We start from the raw sequence: 26,804 nt of genomic DNA, 5'->3' as shown, positions 1-26,804 counted from the left end.
CCCGGCCCCGCCGGTCCTGCCCGTTCACCCCGCTGCTATAGCAACAGGTTGGGAATGCCTCTGTCTCGGCCATCCCTGCCTCTATTCAGAAATGTCTGGTTTGCAGACAGCTTTATTGTCTGCCGGACAGTTGTCTTTCCACCAGCTTCCAGCGAAGGCAGCCTCTTCCCCGAAGACAAAAGGCCCGGCACAAAGAAGGGACTAAACCGGGCTAAAAGTTTATGTTTTTACTGTAGGGGAGAGAGGAGAAAAATAATTCTGGCTTCTCCTAAATGATAGCTCATGAAGGAGGAGAGGGGGCATAATTAGGTTTTGCTGGGATTCGGTAATTGCTTCCTGATGCCTCATGAAACTATTTACAATGAGACTGGCTCACCCACAGGACTGTGTGGCGCAGTTTTTACCCCAGTGTAGTCAGGCTGCTGCCATCTGACAGCTGCTCAGATCCTATAATAAAAGAGTTGGGTTTCAGTTTGCTTTATGGGTGAACCAATTTTCATATCCAAAATCACCAGCAGAGTTGACCCCAAGGAACAGTTTTGTTCACATCCCAGTTCAGAGAGCTCAAGCACAGATTTCGCCACGTGTCAAGCAGATACCTTGTTTTCTAAGGTTGCTCCCTTACGTTGTGGTGCGCCGATGATGGGGAAATTTGGGGGGGAGGATACTGCTGAGTTAGTAAATACAGGATTTAATCTTCCAAGCTGTCAGCATTTCTAGAGCATTAAAATTCTGGTTCAGATAAACACACTCCCTCCCAGTACAATCTCTTTCCTTGTCCCAAGCAGAAACGCGCTTTCATTAAGCCAGACCAAGAGCAGAATTCTCTGTCATGACTTCAAGCGCTCATATGCATGTTCCTTAACGAATCCTACAAGAAATGCCATTTCACGAGAGATGTTAAATTCAAAGCTTTCATAAGGTGTACGTCCTTCTCCACGTGACTGGTCTTTTTGTTTCCACCGTTTCACCTCGATGTGACCTAGTTGAGTGGTATGAATCTCTGAACTGGGGAGATGCAGCACAAAAGATCAGATCAGATCATGTTCCTAAGCCCCATTAGATATTTCATCTGACTTGTTAACCTAGTAGAAGTCAGCTGATGGTACATTTTCATTTGACATCTATTTCTGACACTTTATCTAAGTACTTTATCCACCGTACCCAAGTAAGCCAGTGGGCAAAAAAGTCCCCCGTCCCCCCCCATTTCCATGATGTACTGAAACAATTCTGCAATGTTATCTCATGAAGAAAAATCTCTTTTCCTAGGAAGTGATCACATTATTTCTTGAAACGTTCAAATATAACACTCACTAGTGAACTGAGGCAGTCATTCTTCTCCATAGCAGTGTTGTTCTTAGACAGCTCCTCTCAAATCTCCTGCGACAGTCAGTGCCACTATATAATAAGATATTGCTTTAGGGTACTTTAATTACCTGTTAAGTGTTTGTTGCCCATTCATTTCTTGAATGTCCATTTGATCTGTTTATAGGAATACATTAATAATTATTTTTTCATTTTATAGTCTGGGTACCTTTCTTTTCAAGCTCAATAAAGTCCTCATATTATCTTATTATCCTATGTTCCTCGTTACTCTAATCCCTGTTGCTTCCTTCGGGCAGACCTCAGTTCTTTTAGGGCTCTTCTGCGAAATCTCACATGGCCCTTCAGAAAGCCATGCTTTGTTTACAGGGCACAGCAGCTGTGGGGCCCCTGTTGTTTTCCTTCACATCGCTCACATTCAGTGCTCAGCTCTTGTCTCTCAGCCGCCACCAAACCAGCTGCACAGTTTGGTGATACAGGCAGTAAGGTTTCGTATCATGTTGTCCATATTTTTTTCCTCCCCCCCTAATCTTGTCCTGTACCCTGAAGACCTGCTAGGTCTCGTCCACATTTCAAGAATGCTGAAGTTTATTTCCGTTTAGCTTTTGGTGGTGTATTTCATACAGGGATTGCCCTGACACTATCAGAGCTCCATCCCATCCAGCCCCGGTACCCTGCCTAATTCCTAGTAACTGCTACCCCAGGACAGAAACTTTCACGATTCCTTGTTCGTCACCTTTAAAGCTGGCAACTTATTCTCTCATGTATATCTGTGTGTGTGTGTATACACGTATATGGCAAGGGGCTCACTAACTGAGATGGCTGACATTTGGGCTCTCTTCTTTACTTCTCCACAGGATTATTTTAATGTTTTCCACTCTTTGTCTCTATCTTACAAAGAAAAAGAGATGACTTGGCAAAGCCACTAGCTGAATTCCTCCCCCTCTGCATCCCCATCAAAAGAATGGGGAGCATCATTTAGGGAAGAAAGAAGACACGCAGCTAAGACTAGGCAGTGATGGGGGAAGCTAAAAGTTATCAGTAAGAGAAGAAATCGGCGTGGCTGAGAAGTTATGCAGGACTAGCATAAGGGAATTTGGGCCCTGTACACCCTGTGTTTTGCCCCCAGGCAGAATCGTAGCTTGGAGGGAAGATGTCTGCTAGAGATGGGAAGACGGGAAGTTACGATTTCTGCAGAGAGGAAGGAAGCATGGGTTTCCTCTTCACTTCTCGCCACAGAGCGCTGTGATAACATCGTGAGTTATGTCTTTCCATTCTTCACGCGTGGGTCTCTTTTGGTCACACTCTCACATTTAACAGTGAGGCCCATGCCTTTCTGTTCGCTGTAATCACACCAGCATGGCCCAAGGGAGAGAGGAAGAAATGGCTTGTTGGATCATTTCTGTACGGCTGCTTCTGTGGAGTGACCCTGAATAATCTTGTGTACCATGGTGGCTCCACACACATAGAAAAAGGAAAAACAAAACTCCAAATGACATAAAGATAACAGCCCAGTATTCGGTTCTGTTGATTTCCTGCAATTGTGAATAGCTGCACAACAGCTGGGCTTTTATGGTGGGAGCCTGGGCTGAAGGAAAAGGCTGCACTAAGGGAGTCCCAGACCTGGAACAGATGAGCGTGGAAAGGGGGGAACAGCCTCATCAATCAGAGCAGTACGTCGTAAAACAAGCCATTCCCTCATAACAGCTTCCCAGGCTGTTCGGCAGCTGCCTTGAGGTTGGAGATGAGGTGCTGATAGCACCATGGGATGATAACAAGATTCTCAGTCTGGGTCAGAGGGCCTTATAGCAGGAGCAGTTAACTAAAATGTAGTTAGGTGAACGTGCTGACAAGTTTTCTGTCTTCCGCCATCCTTGGGAGTCCTTTTGTTATGTGCATACAAAGGGTGAGCTGGGTCAGCTCCGTTAGTTTCCGAAGTTGGCTGAAGTTGTCGTTAGTGTGGTTGTGCTAGTCAGACTGGCAGGGCAGGCATGCTCTGCTGACACTGCTGTGCTGCCCGAAACTATAGCAGGAGCAGTTAACTAAAATGTAGTTAGGTGAAGCTGCTGACAAGTTTTCTGTCTTCCGCCATCCTTGGGAGTCCTTTTGTTATGTGCATACAAAGGAGCTGGGTCAGCTCCGTTAGTTTCCGAAGTTGGCTGAAGTTGTCGTTAGTGTGGTTGTGCTAGTCAGACTGGCAGGGGGGGGAGGGGATAGTTTTCCTGGACGGACAAAAACTGAGAACAGTCTTTAAGTGTCACCATAAAGGAGGCTAAAGTTAGGTTATCACCAGTGGGAATATTTCTCCTTACTATGTCCTGTCTCCCTAAACCATCTTGCTCGGCATATATCCAAACCACATCTTTAAAGGCATCAAGAGGTGAGAAACAGCAGTGCAGCACCCTGACTCAACCCTGCAACTGCTTTAGTAAGAGCGTAATACGGCTTTTGAAGACCAAGTTTATTTCCAGAATAAAGTAGTGCCTATCTGACTGTAACAAGCATGTTTCAGTATCTATTGCAGCAAGACTCTGCTTTCCAAAGTCTCGGTAACTGGAAACTCCAGGGTTTTTCTCGGTATTTTCACTCGATGCAAAGCTTTTCTTGTTTGGGATCTCTGAGCAGCCCCATAGGCCCTACTTTTGTCATCCCAATTTCTACTTGAGCAAACACTTAGGTCTTTCAGGTGCACAGTTTAAAAGAACGGGTATAAGTAGTCCTCATGCCCTTACAGCGCAGGGTGAGGAGCAACCCCATGCTCACCTTACACTCCTGGAAAAAATCCCAAATCTCTTTTCATTTTATAAATGTTCTCCAGCCCACTTTATCACTCGATCTCAGTGTCTCAGGCCTTTCTTTGTCCCAGTCCTTGCTGCCTACCTGAAGAAAAATCAGGCATGAAAGACACTGTTTTTTCTAACAAAATAATAGGGGTATTTTCTGTATTTTTTTTAATAAGAATATGTCTGCCAGATCATAATTTTGTGTTGCAACATTGTGCAAGGCAGATGCATTAAAAATAACTGTATTTTAAATCATTAATTCATATGATAGTTTCCATTGAGAGCTAGTAAGAGAGATTCTTTCTATCCATCATCAGTGTTCCCCCCAATTAATATGAGGTCAATCTTGGCAGAGGGAGCCGTGCGGTACACACTCTCCCTTTCACAGTATTTGTCATACTTATATCTCAGGAGAGAGTACTGCTGACTGGTACTAGAGGCCTTTTTGGCTCGCCTCCAGTATTTTTAGTGGAATCCTTCTACCTTGTAAATAATGTGGACAGTGCTCTGTTTCTCAGCGTTTGGGAGGAACAAACGGTAAGAAGCAAATTCCCAGCATTTCTGCTTGCAGTTCATGGCCAGTCCTGTACTTAAGCATCCAGTCTTAGCTGTTTACTGCAGCTCCTCCACCTTTCTATTTGTTCTCATCCAGATATACCTACTTGCAAGCAGCCAGTACACAAGGAAATTCCTTGGCACGCATGAGTTACGTTTTGCTCAGCCAAGGGCCACAGCTTCTACTGTCTCAAATTATTTTATTCCCTACAGGAGCTCCCTTGCTTCATCCATTCATCCTGCATAGTCCCTAGAAAGCCCACAAGCTTTCACATGACTTATGATAGCCTGTTCATCAAACACACTTGACAACAACCATTAACACTTTCCTTACATCAGTATTTTTGCTTTGCTACAGAGAGAAGACTTGTGGAACGGAGGGCATAAATTGCTAGCTGAAGGTCACATAGTTCAGATTAGCACCTAGGCCTTTTGCAGCCCATTCCTATGTCGTATCCTTGGCATCATGCTGCTTCTCAAGCACCTGTAATTATCATTATTTGTTGAGGGTGGGGCTGTTGCTTTGGCAGGTGCATCCTCAGCAACATCTGATATGGGTCAGGCATTAAACGTAGATCAGGCTGTCTTTTCTGTTTTCTCACACTGTTTCCAGCTAGTCTCCTTCAGTCCTTTGCATTATGTGTCAAAAATCCCTCCAGGAATTAAAAAAAAAAAAGAACTTTACCTACACATGGCTTTGCTGTAGCTCCTCTCACCTTTGCATTGAGCACCTCACTTGTTAATTCATAAAACTTCACTGTAGCCTGGAGCTCCCACATGCTTTGAGTCGAGAAGGACTGGCCAAACTGGCTACCCTCACATAGTTACATGGTTTTCTCTGCACTTTAAACAGAAAATGTTTGCATGACAAGCTACAGGGGGGAAAATATTAGCATAAGCTTCAGGCAAAAGTGGAGCACTGTTAACTGCCATCATTTTTAAGTATGTATCAGTTGTGTTGTCTATGGAACAAATCTGTCTTTACTGTTAACCAGGTAACTAAATTATTAAAATATGTAGCTGAAGTTGAAGTTTCCACAGAGCCTTACATTAGAAATTGGCAAATGAGTCTTTGGGTTTTTTGAAATAACAGCAATGGCATAACTTGTAAATCATTTTGATATTGCTCAGGGTAAAGGTAGTGCAAATATGAGATTACCTCTTGCCCGGATAACCTGAGATATGCAGACAAATCTGGCAGACAGGATGTGAGCTGCTGACTTGATATGATATAAAACTTGATCCTGGGAAATGCCTTGGGTGCAGGAACGAGGAAGTTAGTGCTACTATTTTTAAACGTTGTGGGGAGCCAGAAGTGTTGGGCAATAGTGCGTTTTGAAGATGTAAAATGACAAATGTCTGTTTTTTCTCCTCTTTCCCCCATGACTTTTTTCTCTGCAGTGTAGAGGTTTAAATCTTTTTCTATCAATATAAATTTTAATTTTGTACCTTTTTATGTCAGTCATCAAGCAAAACACATTCCTTCTCTCCCTGATATACCTTGTCCTGCCTCCTCCTAAATGATGTGCGCATATGGACATCAGTGTTTATTTTTGTAAGCAGTGAGTTCAGCACCGGTACAGGCTTATTTGACATCCCTGTGTACTGACTTGTCTTTTTTTGCTACAGAATCGGCACAAGACTGAGCAGATAGGTGGGGTGATGTTGGCTTCAGTCATGCAGGAACTGCCCACCTAGGAATCAGAGATCAGCCAATTATTTTGCACCAACTACCAAGTTGTCACAAGCTGGTGTTACCATTTGTGGTCACTACCAGTACAGTTTCTGAATTGATGGACTGGCAATAGCAAACCCAGACTGTTTCAGACATCTAACACACATGATGGTCTCCTGCCTTCAATTTTCCTATGGCTATGGGAACATTTCTCGCATTTATTCAACAGAGTCAGACCCCCATGCTTATGCAATACTGCAGCTGCCTTTTGGATCCATAACTTGATGCATGAGGCCACAGTGTGTTGCTTTGCAGTCAAAGGTTATGCCGCTTAATGGGACCCCAAACTCTGAGAGGATCCACTAGCTGGCACATTGCCACCTGCAGTCTGGCCCTGCAAATGTTGGGCTTATTCCACATGGTACTATCTCAAGCACTGAAGACAAAACTTAAGAGGTCTGCCAGCCTCTGTATTTTGCTACCAGTCCATTACATATTGCTTGTAAAATTATGACATAATGAAGTAGCGTATTGTCTGTGTATGAGAGATTTATGTAACTGCTCTTTGCAAACGAGAGCTTGTTCAACGCATGTTAGTATCGGCTCCTCCAAGATGGAGTGGGCTTGTCTTTGCATTTGTAGGCTTGGCTACAGATTTATTCTGCTTGCCAAATATCATGAACTTCCTGAAACATCCTGGGCTAGCAGCAGCATTTCTCTTTCCTTATTTGCTCTCAGAATATTTCTTCACAAGCTCCCTGGTCTCGTCTCAGTGGCAGTTCCACTATTGAAGGATATGCTCTATGTACTGCTGATTAAAATCAGGGGGAGGCAGACCTCTGTGGGTAGAAGCAAAGTCCAAAGTACATTCAGAGGCAAACTGACTTCGTTTATCTTAGCCAATGTACTTTGAAAGGAACTGCTTTGAAAAATGTCATGCACGTGTCTTCTGTTGTTCTCATTTGCTCCTTGTTCTCCTTCTGGATAAAAGATGAAGCAGAGGGATTCGTTCTTCTCCAGAGAACCTGTCACTCTCATATCGATCCCTCTGCTGGAACAGGTTCAGCTTTGTATTTCCCAGCTCTGCTCTGTCCCCTCTCACACAGGCTTTGTCTAGCCTAGCCAAACTGGGAGCGTAGGTACTCCACTGGTAGTAATAATGACTAAGGCTGGGGTAGTCATAGTCTTGGTAACCTCTGGACTGAGCACACCTTGCTGAGAACAAAGTTAGATGACATAGTGGTAAAAATATGTCAGTCGTATCTATGCTATGTCTTCAGGGATGAAAACGAAGTTGCTTTGTAATGAATCATGTAGGTATGCTTAGTTGCTAAGATGTTTACTTTATGAGTATATTATGTTTGTTTAATAGAATTAAGTTCTAAGGAAAAACAAGCCGGTTTTAATGCTTTCTCCACCACTTACGTGAGATCTGTTCACAACTTGGCTCAAATGATTCCTAATTATAAAACAATAGTATTATGTCACATATATATTGTGAATTCTTTGAACAGGCATAGTCTTGTCTAAATCTTGTAAAAATCTTGAAGACTTCCTCTAATTATATCAGTCTTAATGTACCACCTTCTGGCCAGCTAATGGAAGCACATGAACTGATCTTTAGGAAAAACGTGCTTTCTAGATCTGTGACTCTCAAATGGGTTTAAATCAAAAAGCCTTCTTTTCTGTAATAGTTTTGGGACCCATTCACTACCATTGTTTAACACGTAAGAGAACAACTCCACTTTTTATAAGTATGTTACAAGAACAAAACATATTTACTTCAATTTCTTTCTAAATAGCCTTCTATACTGAAAAAAAAAATAAAAGCAAGCTGGGTTTAAATGATAAATAATGCTTTTTCTTAGAGTACCTAATGTCTTCTAGCTATAGCTAGGAGAGTTTTTCCTTTTGAAGTTCCTTATTGCCTCTAACTTATTGCCACGTAATTCCTACCTGATGTGAAGATCTAACAGTTTCTTCAAGACACTAACAACCTTGTCCATGACTTGCATGAGCTATGTCTAATTTGGTATCTGCTGTTCAAATGATAAATTAGTATTAATTGGAGACCCAGGCATATAGGCGCTTATATTTCAAAGCTATATATCTATATTTGCTGCAATATTTTGGTGATTTCTGGATAGGCTGTGTGTTTGTTCTTGAATGTAATTCTGTCTAAGAGTATTAGTACACTAACTTCTAAGTGTTTACAGACTAAAACCTAAACAGTATATTTGGAAAGCACGTTTTCTGAATATGGACATCTGCTATAGGAATCTAATTTACCAGTTTTGTGCACGAGGTGCATTACAGATGCTTGGTTTTGTTTTAAGACTAGCCAGATCCATTCTGATTGCCTAACCTACTGCACAGTACAGACTGTAGAACATGTAAGAAACTTTTACAAAACTGTAGTTATAGCTGAGAGCAGATGGCATAGCTGAGATCTGTACAAGGAAAAGGAGAGTTAACTGTACATAGATTATGAGTTGCTGAAATATTGTTTCAGTTATTCCATATCACATCTGAAATGTTTTTTTTCATAAGCCAGAGTTTTAACTACTCAGTAAACATAGCACAGTAAAAATATTGAGTATTTTTAAATTAAATCATGCAGGAAAGTTATAAGTTGCAAACTGATTTTGTTATGTTGAACATTTTCTTTACTCAAGGAATAATGACAGGGCTCTGACTGAATTTCAGGCTTCATTTAATTAGTTTCTCCAATTGAATAAAGATAAACAGAGGAGCGGAAAACAGGTGAGACAAAAAAAGGCACTCGGGTAGTATCATACATAGCTGGTTGCAATGAAACTTCCAGCTGCAACTACCACTGTTCTTATGGGTACTCTGATACCAGTTTCTTAATGGTTAGGTCAGGCTTGGTTGTTGGGAAGATGTTCTTTTCCCTCGCCAAGCAGCAAGAGGCAATGTCAGTGAAGGAGGCACAAGGCAAATAATTTAGGGCAACGAAGCACGGTGAGAACCAATGCCTGAAATGCAGTAGTCCTACCTTCTCATAAATACATATGTTTGTGTAGCTGTAGAATAATGAAAATGTCAAAACATCAACAAAGTCCACAAAAACTTCTAGGGTCCTTTAGTACATGGAGGACAGTCCTTTTCAACAGTTTTCTTGCAGTACGAGGACTGCCGCAATCTAGCTGTGAGAGGCTGAGTCATAATTTGCTTGTATTTCATCTTCAGTTTAGTATCTACATGATGGCTTCCATTTAAAATGAAATATAGCAGTTCTTATAAAGATTAGAGACTCGTGGGGATAAATTAATTGAACGTAGATGGAATTCACTGTGTTTTAAATAGAGCTGGAAGCTCTGTGATATAGCTTCTTTGTAACTTCAGATGACTTCTTTTGACAATTAAACTTCTTTTGGGACCTGTGATGAATTTGCAATAGTTAACCAAGCAACAGGAATCATATGTAAGTAGTCATTAACCCACTGCTGGAAACAGACTATTTAGTACTTCAGATTAGAACTACTGCAGATTTGGGATAAAACTACACTAGGTTTAATCAGGCCACTGATTTACATAGCCTGAATTTAGACACTCAAGTTCAAAGGGATGTAGTGATAGAATATGACAGAGTATGATGAACTCAAAAGTTATCTAAGGATGAATCCATTCAACGTGATCTGAGAAGCCTGTCAGGTGAGAGGAGGAGAAGGGATAAGAAAGGGAACCGTAGAGATCAAGTCTGTGACTTCAGTCTTTCATCTTGCACCTTCTCCTGCTGGTTACTTAGTCTGTGATGATTTTGAAATGTCTCTTAGCTGTGCCATAAAGTATGAAGTTAAAATCATAACTTTTGTATTAACAGTTCAACGCGCTGGAGAACTAGATTGCTGTTAGATTTTGCTATGTGGGGTGTTGAGCAGCAGGAGTGGAGGGCAAGGACTGTGTGAGCAGTCATCTCTTCCACACGTCAGATCTTCCAGAGACACTCAGAATCTGCAGTAATGCTTACAAATGTACCTTCCAGCCTGTTGGGTGTTGGTGCTCAAGGAGTTTGAGGCTTTCCAGCCCCTCCCCATAATCCTCTTGCAAGGAGGCAAGGTAATTGCCTCTTCTTCTGTCTCCAAAGTCTATTCTGAAGCTCATGGGAAGAGTGTGTCCTGCAAGCTGGGAGAAGACACTTCTAGGTATTCCCTTAATGTTACCATACGCTGATTGATAGCATAGGTACCCAGGAAGCATGTGGAGGTAGTAATCGTTATCCTCACAGGGATATCCTCTGTGCAAAATAAGCGGGTAGTAACTTCCCATAGACAAGAAGCTTTCTGTGCTTTGAGTTGCAGATTCTTGCAACTGATTTCCATGGGACTTTTCTACTGTAGCTTTGTTTAGCTAGAGAAAGTTAACGCTGATGTCTGCAGCAGTAACACATTTGACCTTCCACCATTAACAGAGCTGTGGTAAACAGGAAAGCTTAGAAAAACAGGCCTGGCTTCATGGCTTGTACCAGACTTGAAACTCTTTGCAAGTGCATAGATATAACAGAAATATTCATTGAATCAGTTTATAGGTTTATATCCAACTCTGTGACGTTTACACACTTATACTGTGTTCTGTGAGAGTCCTAGAAACACACTGGATACTGTAGTGCAGAGGAACGATCACTGTTCCACATTTAAGACTCTTATAGTCAAAAATTACAAGAAGTGGGAAGAGAACCAGAAGCTGCAAGAGTGAAAGTGATGAGGCGTTTTCCTCAGCGCCACGTAGCAGGTCAGTGGCCAAGCTGGAAATAGGAGTCTGGTTATATCAGTTCAGAACAATAGCCCACTCGCTTTAAACTACGCTATCTGTCTTGGGAGGATCAGAAACATGACGGAACACCAAAAAAAAGTGTACAGACACAGTTGTTGTGACTTGGATATGGAAAAGAAATGCAAGGAAATGACCAGATATGAACATCACAGAAGTATCTGAAAGTATAACCTTTGTCATGGAGAGATAACTGCATGACAACCTAGTTCATTATTTCTCCCAGATTCTGTCTATCTGCGCTTTCTGCTTTTCTATCATTGCTTATGAATAGAGACGCTACAGGTTTTGTAACTGGCATCCTCTTGACATGGCTGATCTTTAAAGGCCAAGTCTGAAGCATTACCTGCCTGTATATCAATGTGTGGTGGACTTTATGTAGATTACTTTCCCAGCAAGCGTCCTAGAATAGATCCAGCTATGGCAACAGAAAACTTAGCAATACTTACTTTGAAGGACTGGTGTTGGCTACATCAAGGAAGCGAGTACCCCATTGGAAGGTGTGACTATATTAAGGCTATGCCTGTACTACAGACTGAAGTGTAAAGTAGAGCTTTTTGAAGTAAATGTAAATTCATATATTCAGGTAACAGAAACAGTCACGCCATGAAGCTCTGAGCTAATTTCTGTCAAGAGGCAAAATAGACGAGTACTCAGAAATTTCAAAATCCAGGCTTTTGCTCAGGTCCATTTCTTAATGTCGTTATCTACCTTTCTTTTTGAAAGGTGTGTAACACTCTCAGATCTTCTTCCTACTTCTGTGGCACAGTTTCGGTCATGAACAGTTTGCGATATCAATGTCCTTTAGCAGCTGGATGGCTGCCTTTCCCCCAGGCATAAGTAACATGATATTACCCCGTGGCTGTGGCCAAAATGGTTTAAACAGAAAAATGAAAAGATGAAACAATAAAGAGAATCAAAGCCTTCTTTCCTTGTAGTGAGTCACAAGGCTGATCATAGTGAGATGTTCTACATCCATTATAACATAATACTGTTTACCAGTTTATCATACCAAAATTATTAACCCTTTTGCTACTGAACACTTGTAAAGCCAACAAAACATTAAGAAGCCTGTGGATAGGAAAAAAACCAAACAACTTACAATGCAGGTTGGCATTTTATTGTTCACCAGGGACTTAAGCTTCCAAATTATTTAATGGCTTGGTAATGATGTTCAGGCACGTATGTAGTAAGGTATGGCAAGTGCTGGTTGCAGGCACCACTTATGTGGGGGAATGAATGGAGAGATGCATAGTTGTGTGGGCAGCCTGAGGCTGCTTGCCCCAGAGCTCTCATGTTGCTGGTGTCACTGGGAAAGGAGACAGAGCTACTGTCCCCTTCACCTCCTTGGTAAATCTGCTCCTGTGTTTTGTAGCTGGCTGGAGCAACCTGTCAGGTTGGAATCTGGCAAGGTCAGACAATTAAAACATTTTAATTTTGCAAAGTAAACACCTATCAAAGTCATTTGCTTAGGAAAGCAAAGGTCAGGAAGGAAAAAAAAAGTGCTTTGTTTTGATCACTTCTACCTTTTTTCATGCAGATCTAGTCTTTCTCAGTCAGGAGTCACTCTGGGTTGAAGATTGTCTGCACCCCATCAGCAAGTGACTGTTTTGATTTTATTTTTTAGGAAGGAATTTTGAAAACAGTTATGAAAGCAAGAAGTAAAATAATGAACTTAACGTTCATCTAAGGAATCGCTTTCTTAAGTGTCCTCTTCCAGACCTACTGGGGTGCTGCCAAATTGAAGGACATTCACATTTTAAACATTATCACCCATGTTCAGGAACTCGTCAAAAGTCAGGAAGGGAAAAATCTCAAGTCATTGTCTAAGCCATCCTCTAGATTTTTCAGCATGCTGTATTTGCCTTTGCAGCAGAGGTGCCAATATTTCTCTTGAGATATACACACTATTTCATCTAGTTCTCAGGAACTTTCTTTGGATGCTTAGCTGCATTAGCACATTGTTATTTTCATCCTCCCTGCTATTAGTCATTCTCTTACAGACAAAGCTAAAAACCTGTCTTTTCTAGAACCATCTCTGTATTCTTCAAATATTTGTAAACCCAACCATATGGTTCTTTGGCAGCAGAAGACGTACTTTTGATTTTAGTTTGGGAAAGAAAGGTTATTTCACTTCCCAGATTTGACACTTCCACATATCAAATCAAATAACAGTTTATTGATTTTTCTAGAAAAATAAAATTACACAAATACATACATTTACAAAGCCATCTTCTCTTAATGTTTCTTCTGTATTTGCGGGCATCTGGATCAAATAAGCAATTTATTTTATAAAACTTGTTCAGTTTAGAAAGAAATTTTGTCAGGTGATTTCTGTGTGTTTTTCACATGGACTCTCAAGGAGGTCTTCTCATCTGCCTCTCTCAAACTTACCAGAAGTATTGATACTTTATTTGTGGAATCATATTTGGTTTCTGCAATTCAAAAGCTAAGATACAGGAAAGGGGAAAATTATAATTGCAGATGGCAAAGAGGCGGTACGCTCTTAAGAAACCCTGATCTTATCAACACAGGACTTTTAGAAGTCCTAAAAGAAATGGGGAATGTTTTGCCAGAAATACCATAAAAACAGAGACTTTTATCACATTTTTCCATCGCCTTTGCTTTGCTTCAGAGGATTACACGCTTGCTAACCAACAGTGGAAAGGCATGAGACAACATAGAAGGTATTCATGTGGACCTGAGGATCAGAACGTCGTCACATTATTCCTGTTGGGTTTTTTATTACTTTCTCACTTAGGGTGCTGTTGTGGATGATAATCAGTTGGCTTGTTGGTTTTTTCCCCCTACAAATCTATTTATAGTCTTGTGGCAAAACTTAGCAGATAAAGGACCGACCACTGTACCCAGTGGTGCAACCAGTAGCAGGGACTACAGAGAGGCATTGTGCAAAGCTGAGGGTGAAAGGGCAGGGTAGAGAAGAAAATCTGAGAAATTGAGATAGTGGCACTTCTTTTCAAATACACTTTGAAATGCATGGATAGTCTGTAAAAGCTATCTGTTCTTGTTTTTGCTTTGTTATTATTGTGGCCTGAAAAACAAATGGGTATCATTCTGCTTCATATATAATTCTCAATTATAATAACCCTTAGAACTTGCACGATGTGCTTTGTCCTTAGATCAAAAGGTTGGGTGAACTTCCATACAGCTGAGCTGAGGGGCCCAGAAAATCAAGTTACCCTAGACATTATAATGAGCTAATGGCAGGACTTTGGCTAACATGAATATTCCCTGTTTTATATTCTAAATGGTAACTGGAATAAAAATTCAAATTGTCTATTATGGTTGAGGCAGAATGGAAATGAAGCTCATCTTTTTGGGGAACTGGTAGCAGTTTAAATATTGACTTAAATAGTTTGTTGTTGTTGTTGTTAATGTTGTAAAATATGCTTACATCACAGGTGTACAGCCATACCAAAGTGCTACATTTTACACTCACTTTTCTGCTTGTACTGAAGAACAGTGACTTGTGTAAAACATCGAATCTATAGATTTATCAGAAACAAAAGGCACAAATGCTAGCACTGCTGTATCATACGTAGAACAAACCCATGGTGCAGATGCAGAGTATAATTTTATGCTGGCTGCTCATTTTGAGGAGCACTCTGATTCATTAGCCCAGTGGGAAGAAAATGGGAAGAAAACCCTTTAATTTCTGAACTCTGAGAATTTATGCTCATTTTGGAAAACACCTTATTAACACTGCCACTATCTCCTCCAGAGAGAGCTGGGATTGAAATAGCACAGTATGATGCAGGCTTCTGGGAAGTGTCTTGGGAGAGCCTGAGACTAGGAAAATAGCGGTCATAGGTGCCGTGTCCTAACAGAGGATGAGGACAGCTTCCACAATACAAGTAAAAAATAGGTTTTTACTTATCCTAACACACATCCCTAGATCACAGCTTCACTAAGAGATTTTTCAGAGCCATCCAAGGACTAGCAGACTCTTTCCCACTGGGTAAGCTGCAGAGTCTCTTTGCTGAACACATCCTGGGCAAAAATGTCACCTAGGCACCTTTTATGGTGTCTTCACCATATCCCCATGTGCTTTTGTGATAACAGCAAATGTGCAGACAAGTATCTACGGACAGAGTGGAGAAGTGCTCTTCCTCACTGTTCTTTCCCTCTCCCCACTGGATTCTTCTGTAGAGCGAAGGGTATGGGGACAGAAAGGAAAAAAATGAGAACACAGGAGAGAAGGAACAAAACAGGCAAATGACAGAAGATAAGTGGAGAGAAGAAATGCAGCCTGAAAATTTAGAGAGGGAAGCTTTAAAAAATCACTACAATATGTAGGCTAAGGGGTTTTTTTAGGTCATTATGTTTGAATGAGAGCAATACAATCATTGCTGTCATTCCTTTCATATGTCTCCCTGCATTCCTTTTCTGTGTTCAACTGTCCATTTAAAACTGGCCGAATCTATTCCCTCATTAATTCTTTCCAGACTCTTCAGCATTTTAGCCAAGTCTTTTGATTATCTTTCTTGCCCAGCATATGAATAGACCTTTTTTGAGCATGCAAACTATTGTGCAGACTGTGGTTTTCTTTTAGTGGAAAGAACTAGGTAACTTCAGAATAATTAGCTGAAATTTCCTCCCCTCCCCTCTTTTTTTAAAGATAATTCCTCGTCTCTCCAGGAAGATGAAGAGGTAGATATGGAGGCTGTCAACTGGCAGCTGAACACCACCTCCATGAATGGGCATTCATCTACCCCAACCACAGTTCGCTTTCCCAGCTGGGTGACTTTTGATGACAATGAAGTCAGTTTTTCACCGCAGAACCTTTCTCCCTTGAAAAGAGACACCCCACCTGCAGAAACACAGACTCCAGATGTTAACTTTAACCTCACTACATCTTTTAAGAAAAGAGAACGTCCTAAAAGCACATTAGGTGACCTCTCCAAAATTCAAAAACTAGATCTCTCCTCCTTAACCAAGTTGCCTTCTGTTGAAACACCACCATGGAGTGCTACTAATCCCTTCCTGGATGAATCTCTGCGAGATGTCCAACCCTCACCCATCAATCCATTCAGCTCATTCTTTGAGGAGCGAGACAGGCGTTCCAAAAGTTCTTCTGTCTCCAGTGCTCCAGGCAAAAGCCAAAGAGACTCTCTCATTGTTCTCCATCAAAAGCCTGATACCATCAGTTTCCATGAGGCAAACAAAAGTGTAACCCACACAGATGCTGTAGAGCAGCTCAAGCAACTCCAGATTGGAGATCCAGATCGTGTGAGCAGCCCTACCTTGCCTGATGATGACCCCATGATGCCATATGATCTGGATGCAGCCTTATTTAACCTGACACCAGCTCAGCCAAAGGATGGATGGCCAATGATGCTCAGGATCCCAGAGAAGAAGAACATTATGTCATCCAGGCACTGGGGACCAATATACGTTAAGCTGACTGACAGTGGATGTATACAGCTTTTTTATGAGAAAGGACTGGAGAAGCCTTTCCGGGAATTCAAACTTGAAATCAATCATGAGATTTCAGAGCGCAAACTCCAGAACTATGATGAGAACGGAAGGATACACAGTGTGCGGTTGGACCGCACAACCTACAAGGAGAAAAAGAAGTATCAGCCTAAGCCAGCCATTGCTCACACAGCAGAGAGAGAGCAAATTATCAAGCTTGGGACTACAGATTATGAAGACTTCCTTAGCTTCATCAGTGCTGTGCAAGACACACTGATGAACTTGCCAGCCTCATCAACAGATTTGAGCACAGTGGGACTAAACTATCAAGAAGAAGAAATCACGGTTGATGTCAGGGATGAGTTTCATGGCATCTTGGCCAAAGGAGACAGCGTGATTCTCCAGCACAGTGTGCTGACCCATATCTATGTTCTCAGCTTCCTTTCTGGCCTAGCAGAATGCAGGCTGGGCCTTAATGATGTCCTGATCAAAGGGAATGAAATAGTTGCAAGGCAGGATATTATGCCCACTACCACCACTAAGTGGATTAAACTGTACAGCTGTCGGTTCCATTCATGTGTGGATGAGGATATGTTTAATAACTCCCGTATTATCCTGTTCAACCCCTTGGATGCCTGCCGGTTTGAACTGATGCGATTCAGAACTGTCTTTGCTGAGAAAACTTTGCCTTTTACTCTGAGGACAGCTGCCAGCATCAATGGCGCTGAGGTGGAGGTGCAGAGCTGGCTGATGATGTCCACTGGGTTCTCTTCCAACCGTGACCCTTTAACTCAGGTCCCCTGTGAAAATGTGATGATCCGCTACCCAGTGCCAAATGAGTGGGTGAAGAACTTCCGCAGGGAGAGTGTCCTGGGGGAGAAATCTTTGAAAGCCAAGGTGAACAAGGGGGCCACTTTTGGATCAACCAGTCTGTCTGGTTCTGAGCCAGTAATGAGAGTAACTTTGGGAACTGCCAAATATGAGCATGCCTTTAATTCCATCGTATGGAGGATAAACCGACTGCCTGACAAAAACTCAGGTGAGTGGTGCATACCATCTCTGCAGGAGTAAATTAAAAGGAGTTAAGTATTTTGGAAGATAGGGAATACTAGGTTTACGTGGTGAGGGATAAATCATCCTCTGTAGTATACCAAAGACATCAGTTAGTTGCATGAAGCATTTATCTGACCCTTCATTGCAGTAGTTTTACGTATCCTAAAAACATTGCTAATGACAAAAACGGGTTTAGGTTTTCCGGATGCAAAAATATGCCTTCTGTCCCTGCTTTTATGAGTACCTTGTATCAAACATCTCTGTGTGCTTAGCACTGTTACTGGAAGCAGGGCTTTTTCAGGTATCTTGCAAAGGCAAGATACTATGCTACAGGGCTGAAAGACAGGACCAGATAAACTGCTGTAGTTCCAGCACATGTGATTTCTTTTCCAGGCATTGTCAAGCATACTGGGCCAGTGCTATATATTTCAACGCGTATACCACAGCTAATGCCTACAAAATGTCTGGAATGGGGTTTGTAAGAGGACAGAAGATATTGTGCAACCATTAAAAAAAAAAATTTCCAAACACCAGTTTGTGGCTATGTTTCTGTAATCAGTGCAGACAGGTAAATACTGCTTAAACCTGAAGAGAGAATACCAACATAAAACCCACAAGTCTTTGTATTTCCAGTAACATGTTCATAATTAAACATTCAAATAATACGAGCAAGCTGCCGGTCATTCCACTTCCTGCCTTTCATCCATAGTGTGCAATAAAGCTAGACAACTCAGGTTTATTTTTATTCGTAGTGAATTCTACTTCTTGATTTCTCTGATCTAGACCAGCTTTTTACAAATGAGATGCACTCTTTAGTATTAATGCTGTAGTAATGCAGCTGGGTGACTGGGTGGGGTTCCGTATTCAGTGTTCCCTGAAAGTTCAGTGTTGTACCAGATTTGGCACTTTCTAAGGACATACGTTTTTCCTGAGTTTGAGCTATAGTGTCAGCAAAACAGTGATCCAAGTCTTCTAATCTTTTGGATCACATTTCAGCCCAAGTACGCCAGCTTACACCATAGGTTACAAATTCGGAAGGGTATCACTGACAAAAGTGAAGGCTCCGTGTTTTCTGTAGTGCGAGGCATAAGAAGAGAGAACTTGGGAACTCAAGAGAAATATCGCAATGAAAAATTAATCTCAGGCTGGTTATGAGCAATAACATGCTTGTGAGGAAAATCTCACTATGCCATCTGCGTGAGCTCTGGGAACGAGATGCTGTGAAATTGGGCCTTCTGTGGCATCTTCTCTCCAAAGATCTCCGTATACCATACAGACATTACAGCTGGGGAAACGAAAGCCCCCAAACATTAACACAATCACAGAACATGCCGGCAGCAAACTAGGAGAAGAGGCAGCACTCCTGGCTCTACTGCCTCCTGAGAGATGATGCTCCTTTACCCATCACAACTTTGAGGGAGATGTTGATCTATGTCTCCTGTTTCCTTGATCTCGTCTCTCCCAGTGTGAGGCTTTATTATATAAACCCCGTGTCAGGGGGAAATGCATCACAGACTTGGCACTGCTGTTGGAGCCCTGCCACAGAGCGTCGATCCATCAGTGTCACTGTGCAGAACGCAGGGCAGTTAGTATTTGTTTACATCCTGAGAGGAAGAGAGTGTCCTCACCCCTCCGGTCAGGTCAGATGTAATTTCAGGGAAAGGAAAGGCCTTGCAAGCACTGTCTTGGCCAGGACACATGAGGTACGTGAGAGAGAGGAAATCCCAAAGTGATGACAGGGCAGGCCAAGTGTAGTTTAAATCTGACCTTGCCTCTCAAGGACTATTTACATTTCTTGACAGTACTTGTCCCATGGTTTTCCTTACTCAAAGTATATGGCAAACAAAGAGGGATATAAGTGGTACTCAAAAGCATTGATTCCCACTCCTTCTCAGATTTGCCTGATGGACCACATACACTTCTGACCACATGATACTGATGTGTGGCCTACTCCCAGCCTTGTGCATGCTTGGCTGTATCTAGCCCTGCCCGCAAGTCATATAATAACTCACCTCCACCTATCTGCAAAAGTCCCTATAAATGATGCAGTTCTCAAGCACTAAATACAAAAATATTCCCGACTCGCACTTCATGCTCTCTTACTGTGGCACCTGCAACTCACCCCTAACAGCACCCTGGGTCCTCTACTAATGAACTGCTGTGGTGTCTGGGACTCAGGAGAGAGAGCAGGAGAGAGGTGGTGGCATCACATGACTAATGAACTGCTGTGGTGTCTGGGACTCCAGAGCAGGAGAGAGGTGGTGGCATCACACACCAGCTGGTGAGCAATGCTGCACATAGCCACGGTCTCCAGCTCCACCCTGCCTCCAGAGGCCACACAACCTGTCCACACGACCTGGGGCCTATGCATTGCATGACTCCCTCCAGCACACGTGCCTATCTGCCAGCCCCGTATGCCTATCAAAGAAGTACATATGTAGGCGTAGACTTACTGTGAGACCCTTTGTTCACCCACGTTGTGTGCTCTGACACATCAGTCCCTTGCAAACGCGATCCCAGGAACTCCAGAGGTCTCCAGGTAGCCACTTGGACCTCTTGTGCTTCACTCCGTTCCCCGAATGCAGACTGGTGCAGGCTCTGTGTAGATGTGAGGCGTATGACACCATCAGCCCTGCCTGTGGCCTGGCCTGACGGCCAGTACCACAGCCCCGCGGGGAAGGAGAGCCGGTCCCTCCTGAAGCTCACTGCTTGCATTCAGGTTGTAGTATCCTAGCGCCCAAATCATTAAGAATTATTTCCACAGCTTCACTGGCTTATCCAAATGTTTTCTGTTTGTGCTTTCTAATGGGATGGGGCCCTTTGCACTCTCACTATAGGAACTTGTTATCAGCACAGTCTCTATTATTTTGTAGCCAAAGTGTCTGCCTGTGACTAGACATTGAAAAGCATATGACAAATGAAGGACTGTGTGTACTCTGGCTATGATTTGACCTAAGAAAAAAATACAGACTGAATTCTGCCAAGCACATTGCTGAAATCCTTTCCAAAACAGCTTGTTACACTTTATTGCCCTTCTCATATTCACAATTAACACGATCAAAGCAGTTGATAAAGAAAGCCTATTTACAGGCTCTGCAGAGCTTCAGTTGCAGCTGGCTGGGCTCCACATGTTTGATTTTTTTTAATCCACCAGCAGAACATTAGGAAAATATCCACCTGGTCTTCGATCGTGGGAAAACACTCTTCCAGCGGAGCAGGGATGTAGCCTCTATGCAGAGCCTTGGATCTGGATATTTGAACTTTGGTCTAGTTTGGCTGTGAATCTAAGGCATGCTGCCTGGTATACTTTCTGAAGTAAATTGAATCCTTTAATCCAAACATGTTGGGACATCAGAGTCATTTGGAACAGATTCCCTCCAATCACGATAACCCATGCATATATATGAATTATATTATCAGATCCTTGATTGTCAGAATGAAATTTTAGTAGCTCAAGGAAGCAAGAGACGCAAACCAAAAGCAGTCTGTTGATTTCCTCCTGATTTTACTAAAAAGTGTACTTGTCCGTTAGAGAAAGAGCTCTGAATGAACCTGTTGAACAAACAGTCTATAGAAGTTATGCCTTGTGTGCCTCACACTCAGGACACTAATGAACACTGATGTGCTTGGTATTTTTGCTATAGCTTCTGTGTAGGAGTTGCTTGCTTAATTTGGTTGCCTGTCATGCTGAGCTGATTTAAATTAGTAACTTCCATATTTTTTTGAGTGTTGTGCATGGTCTTTTCTGTCAGTGGGTACTCCTACTAGAAGAAATTAAATTATTGAAAAATTGCTTTGTTAATTGCATTGCATTAATTATTAATTTTTTTTTCTTTTTTTTCCCCCTTTATTCCCACCCCCCCTTTTTTTTTTTGAGCCTGTGAATATCCACCAACATTCAGGTGTGTTAGAAGAGTGGTTGCTGGTTCTATGTGTCCAGTTGAAATTATGAAGAGTTTAAAAGCTCAGATCTCCAAAGCACCTGTCACGCGGTGTGCTCAAGCCCAGTTAAACACTTCCTAGTGTTACCTTTACAGGCATCCATCCCAAAAGCAACTGAGCACATGCCAGCTCAGGAGTGTAGCGGCGCAAGCTGAACATTTTGTAGCTGTGTGTGTGGCTTGCGCCAGAGCACAGAGCCACGTCCCCTGGGCTGCTGTGGGCCTCCGCTGCAACCCAGGCACTCGGAAGGAGGGAGCAACCCACTGCAAATTAAAGGAGAGGAAAAGGATAGCAAAGCAGAGGAGCAGGAAGGATTACAATGAAGAGTCTACTGAGACTGGTTCAGGGTGAGGAAAGAGATACGAATGGATGGGGAGCCTGAGACTGGGAGTTGGTTGCCAGTACTGAGTGCTGAACACAGAATTTTTGAGCCAGGAATGACTCATTTTTCATAACGCAGTGCCAGAGGGCAGTGATTCCCAGGTATGTGCAGGGGCACCCGAGTGTCCCATGGCAGAGGCTGAAGTGCGCTGCCGCCACAGGTCTGCCTACCACAGCCGAGCTCAAGAACTGGGCAGAAGCAAAAGCCCTGCGGTGCTGGAGGGCACAGTGTCCTCCATGAGAGCACATGGGGCTGCTGCTAGCCCATGGCGGGTGGGATCATCTTGAAGGTCTGCTGTGCACCACTGCTTTTTATCCAGAAAAAGTGTGCTCTGGGTATGAAAAGCTGGGAAGCGCTGTCAGAGAGAGATCCCATCTCGCTCTAGAACCAGGGCAACTCTGCTTGGGATAATTAATCCTGACGAAAAGCAGGTGATGTATTTTAATGCTTGCAGAACTCGAGCTTTTATATCTGCTTGATACTGCACGCACTCATTCATAACTTGGCTCCAGCTGTGGTGCTGCATCTCTGTGGTCTCTGCTGAACTGCACCGCCTCTTGTTGGATTTGCTGCACAGACATAAGTTTATAAACCTTCCAGTTGTGAGGAAACTCTGGCTAGACTGTTTGGAACTATGAGGCTGACTCTAGATGAAATTTTTACCCAGACTTACACCAGGCTGAAATTTTTTTCCAACTCTATTTCAGAGGTTAAGTGGGATGTTGCAATGCCTAAGCCCTCTAAAGACTGTTCAATTTCATCCTGTTGGGACAAGTAATAGCTCAAAATCCCACATCTTGCTTTTCAAGCTTCAGCTCAACAAGGCTGACTTTTGGGCTAAGCTCTGGATGAGGAGCAGACTTCCTTTTCAAGGCCCAGGCTTGCAAGTCCTGCACAGACGGTGTTTTCCTCCTTCCCAGGGGGTGCCTAAGCCCTCTAAAGACTGTTCAATTTCATCCTGTTGGGACAAGTAATAGCTCAAAATCCCACATCTTGCTTTTCAAGCTTCAGCTCAACAAGGCTGACTTTTGGGCTAAGCTCTGGATGAGGAGCAGACTTCCTTTTCAAGGCCCAGGCTTGCAAGTCCTGCACAGACCGTGTTTTCCTCCTCTTCCCAGGGGGAGCTTCTGTGCTTTCCCCACCCAGTTCTTTTTACTCTGCCTGCCTTCCTCCCTCCTTCCCTCTGTCCTGTACACCTTGCTGAGCTGTATGGAGAAGAACTTTCCCAATGAAGAAGTAGTCAGAAATCCTAAAGCTTGTAACAGTGGCAGACAAGGATTCCGTTCATTTATTTATACATTACTTTCTTTTACACATACTTAGATAATAGGATCCCTTCAATCAGAAAGCCCAAGGTGGCTTTGAAGGCTCTCACCCTCATTTTGCAGGCAAAATGAGGCACAGACCTTAAATGACTTGCTCAAGAGCTTAGGGAGTTGGCAGCAGTCAGAAATAAAACCAACCTAGCTTGACTAGCAGTCCCTACTGTTGTCCAGCAAAACAAAGGAGAAAAAATAATAAAAAAGGTTATCATTTACAGATGGCAGAGCTAAACATGATTACTTCCTCACCTTGCCATCTTTAATGACTAGCCACCTTGTCATGGGTTAGAGTAAGGAATAAACAGTTATTTCCAAGCTGTGCAGAAATTTGCTTTTTGAACCCAGGAAAGTTATTTAACCTTATCCAGTATATTTTCTTTTGCTAAAAATGGGGATAACAATTTCAAATAAACATGAAATATCTGCCAAATCCCACCTTTCCTTATTATCAATACATGACATTTCAGAAAGATGTGCCACAATGTACTTGGCATGTTACATACACTGGGGGAATCAGAAGAGGGGAGATACCTTTACCCTACTGTGCTTGATTGACATCTGGTGTTTTCACCCCCTAAAAGCAAACTAGCATGAATGGCAGTCTTTTTTGCAGTTTGTTTAATTCCTCTGGAAACTCCAACAGCATTGAAACAGGTAAGATACTGTCACTTGCTATGAACTAGTTCACTCAGGCAGGTTCTTGGTTTTTGCAGTTTTGTGATGTTGCTTCCTCCTACATGTTGTGTTTTCTGATGCATCCAACACAACTTTCATGTCTGTTTGCTCTCTTTTTCCAGCTTCTGGCCATCCTCACTGCTTCTTCTGTCACCTAGAGCTTGGCTCTGACCGGGAAGTGCCTTCCAGTTTTGTCCGCTATGTAGATGTGGAATTTGACATGCCCACCACTTCTGCATCCAAAGCCACTGTTCGGTCCATCTCTGTTGAGGACAAGACCGACGTGAGGAAGTGGGTCAACTATTCAGCACACTACAGTTACAAGGTAAAACTGAGCATGTGGCAATCACCATGGTTACTTTGCATACTTCATTGTCTTGAAAAATGCGGGCAGGCAAATAAAATACCATGGACACATGAGGTGGGAATTTAGCACATGCCAGGCTCTGTGCAGTAGCTACCCATGTGCAGCCTGTTGATTCATAGCAAACAAGCAGTGGATTATCCCTCAGCGAAGATGGAATAAACTTGCTTGCAGTTGCTTTGTGGAAGAGCATACACACAGCCAGCTACTGGGGATTAGCTGATACGGTAAGAGTGTGAACAGGGAGTTTTGCTGCTCTTCATAGCAGCTACAGTGGGAGTGCTACAGTGGGAGTGCTACAGCAGACAAAAGGATCGCATTATTTCTCTGCTTAAATATTTCTTCTTCCTGCCAGCCCTAAGGAGAGGAGCAGATGGGAAAATGCACTACATACATACCTGCCAAGAATCTCAGTATGCCAGAATTTGCATGTTAGCTGATCACTCAGCAGAGAAATTGGCATCCTACCTGCCTTCTTTAAGAGCAATGATGAGAGATACTGAAAAGATTCTCATGGCAAATATTTTTAATGGTAATTGTAATTACATTTTTAGTAGTCTCTTAAATTCCCTGGAGATGGTATTTGATCTTCCTGAGTATGCCTTTTAAGAATTAAACACTGGATTATCCCTGAGTTTTCGGAGGTGTTGAAATTGAGAACACAAATGTAGATGTGCATTTTGAAAATTAAACTCTCTGCTTTATACATCAGTCTTTGCAGAGTTTAAAATTGAGGCTGGTCTTCTGCTGTCACTTAGGAAGCCACCTGTCCTCTGCAGATTTGGTTCTGGGTTTGGATTCAAAGTACAGCTGGGGATGGTAATGAATGTAAAATCATGTGAGACCGGTTCTCTGCATGACATTATCTCTTCTGGAAATGATGTCATGACACTGTTGAATCGTAAAACTGTTTGGATTAGACTGAAAAAACTTACAGTAAATAAAATCCAGCTTTCCCTCCTCAGTCTATTTCTCTTCACAACCCTCTCAGTTTACCAAGAGTTTCTTCACCTGAGCAGGACACAAACCGCCACTAAGGAAGATTTTTGAATCTTTTGTTTTCCTTTCTCATTACAAATGTTCTCCCTCTTTTTCCTCTGCCAGGTCGAAATAGAGCAGAAAAAAAGCTTGAATGAGGATCTGAAGGGAGAAGATACTGCAAATGTCAATGAATGTGCTATGCAGTGAAGGAAGATCAGTCTGCAAGTCCCAAGAGGGGTGGTCAAATTAACAGACCTGGAAGAAAGGACTTGCAGGGTTTTGGTATTTTTCTTTTTGAAAGTATGAAGTGCTACTTTTAAAATAATGCTCTGAAGAGTATTGTTTTTCCTTGTGATGATCCGTACTTTGAGAAGAAGCTCGTCAGTGGTTCGTTTGGAGCGGACCCATGGGCTTTTGCTGGAACAATTTAAGTCCAGTTGGGGTATAGACAGAATGACTCGTATTACAGTCAAGCCTGCCTTTTCTGCCTCTTCACCATCTAGGTTCTGCACTGAAGTATGGTCTGGCCACCATCACAGCCAAACCAGAAAGCGGCCTTTATCTCACTTACAATCTTGCCCTCCTACGTTAAGCATTTTTTTTCTATGCCTGTTGGTTTGGTCATTGGCAGATTCACTTCCTGCTGAACTGCCAAATAAAACCCAGGGAGCATCGAGTGAAAAATGATATAAAATCTCATCTCTGAAGTGGTCAACAGAGTGAAAACCCTGAGCACCATTCTGGAGAATCGACAAACTTTGCATCTTAAACACAGTAAATGGTCAAGCAGATGAACTACAGACAGGACAGCTAATCATGTAGCTGTTCTTCTATTCACCCCTTCCTGTCTCATCCCCTGAACGACAACATGTCATTGTGCACATTTTCATGGGGTCTGCACAAGTTACAAGAAAGCCTCTGCAACTCCTTAAAATTTTTATTTGTTAGTCTGGGCTGTTCTGTTATCTAGACTGAACATGGTTATGGCTGCTAGTAACAGGGAATGTGTGTTAGAATAGAGGTGATACAGGAGGGACTTTGCTAAGATTAGATCATTCCTGCCTAGAAAGATATTTAAGGGAAAAACATTGGGGTTTGGTTTTGGGTTTGGTTTTTTTTTACATGTTTTCTTGGATGGGTAAGGTGGGTGGTTATTGAAAATGTCAGAACACAATTACTTTAACAGACAATGTTGTTTGCCATCCTGAAAATCCTTGGAAGTCTGTCCAGCAGGGACTTTGCTAAGATTAGATCATTCCTGCCTAGAAAGATATTTAAGGGAAAAACATTGGGGTTTGGTTTTGGGTTTGGTTTTTTTTTACATGTTTTCTTGGATGGGTAAGGTGGGTGGTTATTGAAAATGTCAGAACACAATTACTTTAACAGACAATGTTGTTTGCCATCCTGAAAATCCTTGGAAGTCTGTCCAGCGCAATATTACTTTCACGTTCTAGCTTGAACCTACAATAAAAGTAACTTGTATCTTTATAAAACCACCACTAACTGGGAAAAAATCTCTTTT

At 42.4% G+C, this 26,804-nt stretch overlaps 1 protein-coding gene across 1 annotated transcript in view; it reads left to right on the top strand.

Annotated features, from left to right (window-relative positions):
• Positions 1-25,917, top strand: part of STON2 (stonin 2) — a 63,086-nt gene extending 37,169 nt beyond the window's left edge. The window contains exons 4-6 of the mRNA XM_009280755.2: positions 15,767-17,602; positions 24,060-24,262; positions 25,406-25,917. Of these exons, the coding sequence (XP_009279030.1) occupies positions 15,767-17,602; positions 24,060-24,262; positions 25,406-25,489 (2,123 nt within the window). The 3' untranslated portion in view covers positions 25,490-25,917. The remainder of the gene's footprint in view (positions 1-15,766; positions 17,603-24,059; positions 24,263-25,405) is intronic.
• The last annotated feature ends 887 nt before the right edge of the window (positions 25,918-26,804 follow it).

Source organism: Aptenodytes forsteri, unplaced genomic scaffold (genome assembly GCF_000699145.1).
Source record: "Aptenodytes forsteri isolate BGI_AS27 unplaced genomic scaffold, ASM69914v1 Scaffold193, whole genome shotgun sequence".
NCBI lineage: Eukaryota > Metazoa > Chordata > Aves > Sphenisciformes > Spheniscidae > Aptenodytes > Aptenodytes forsteri.
The sequence above is the reverse complement of the archived record's forward strand: the minus strand, read 5'-3'. Positions and strand labels throughout refer to the sequence as shown.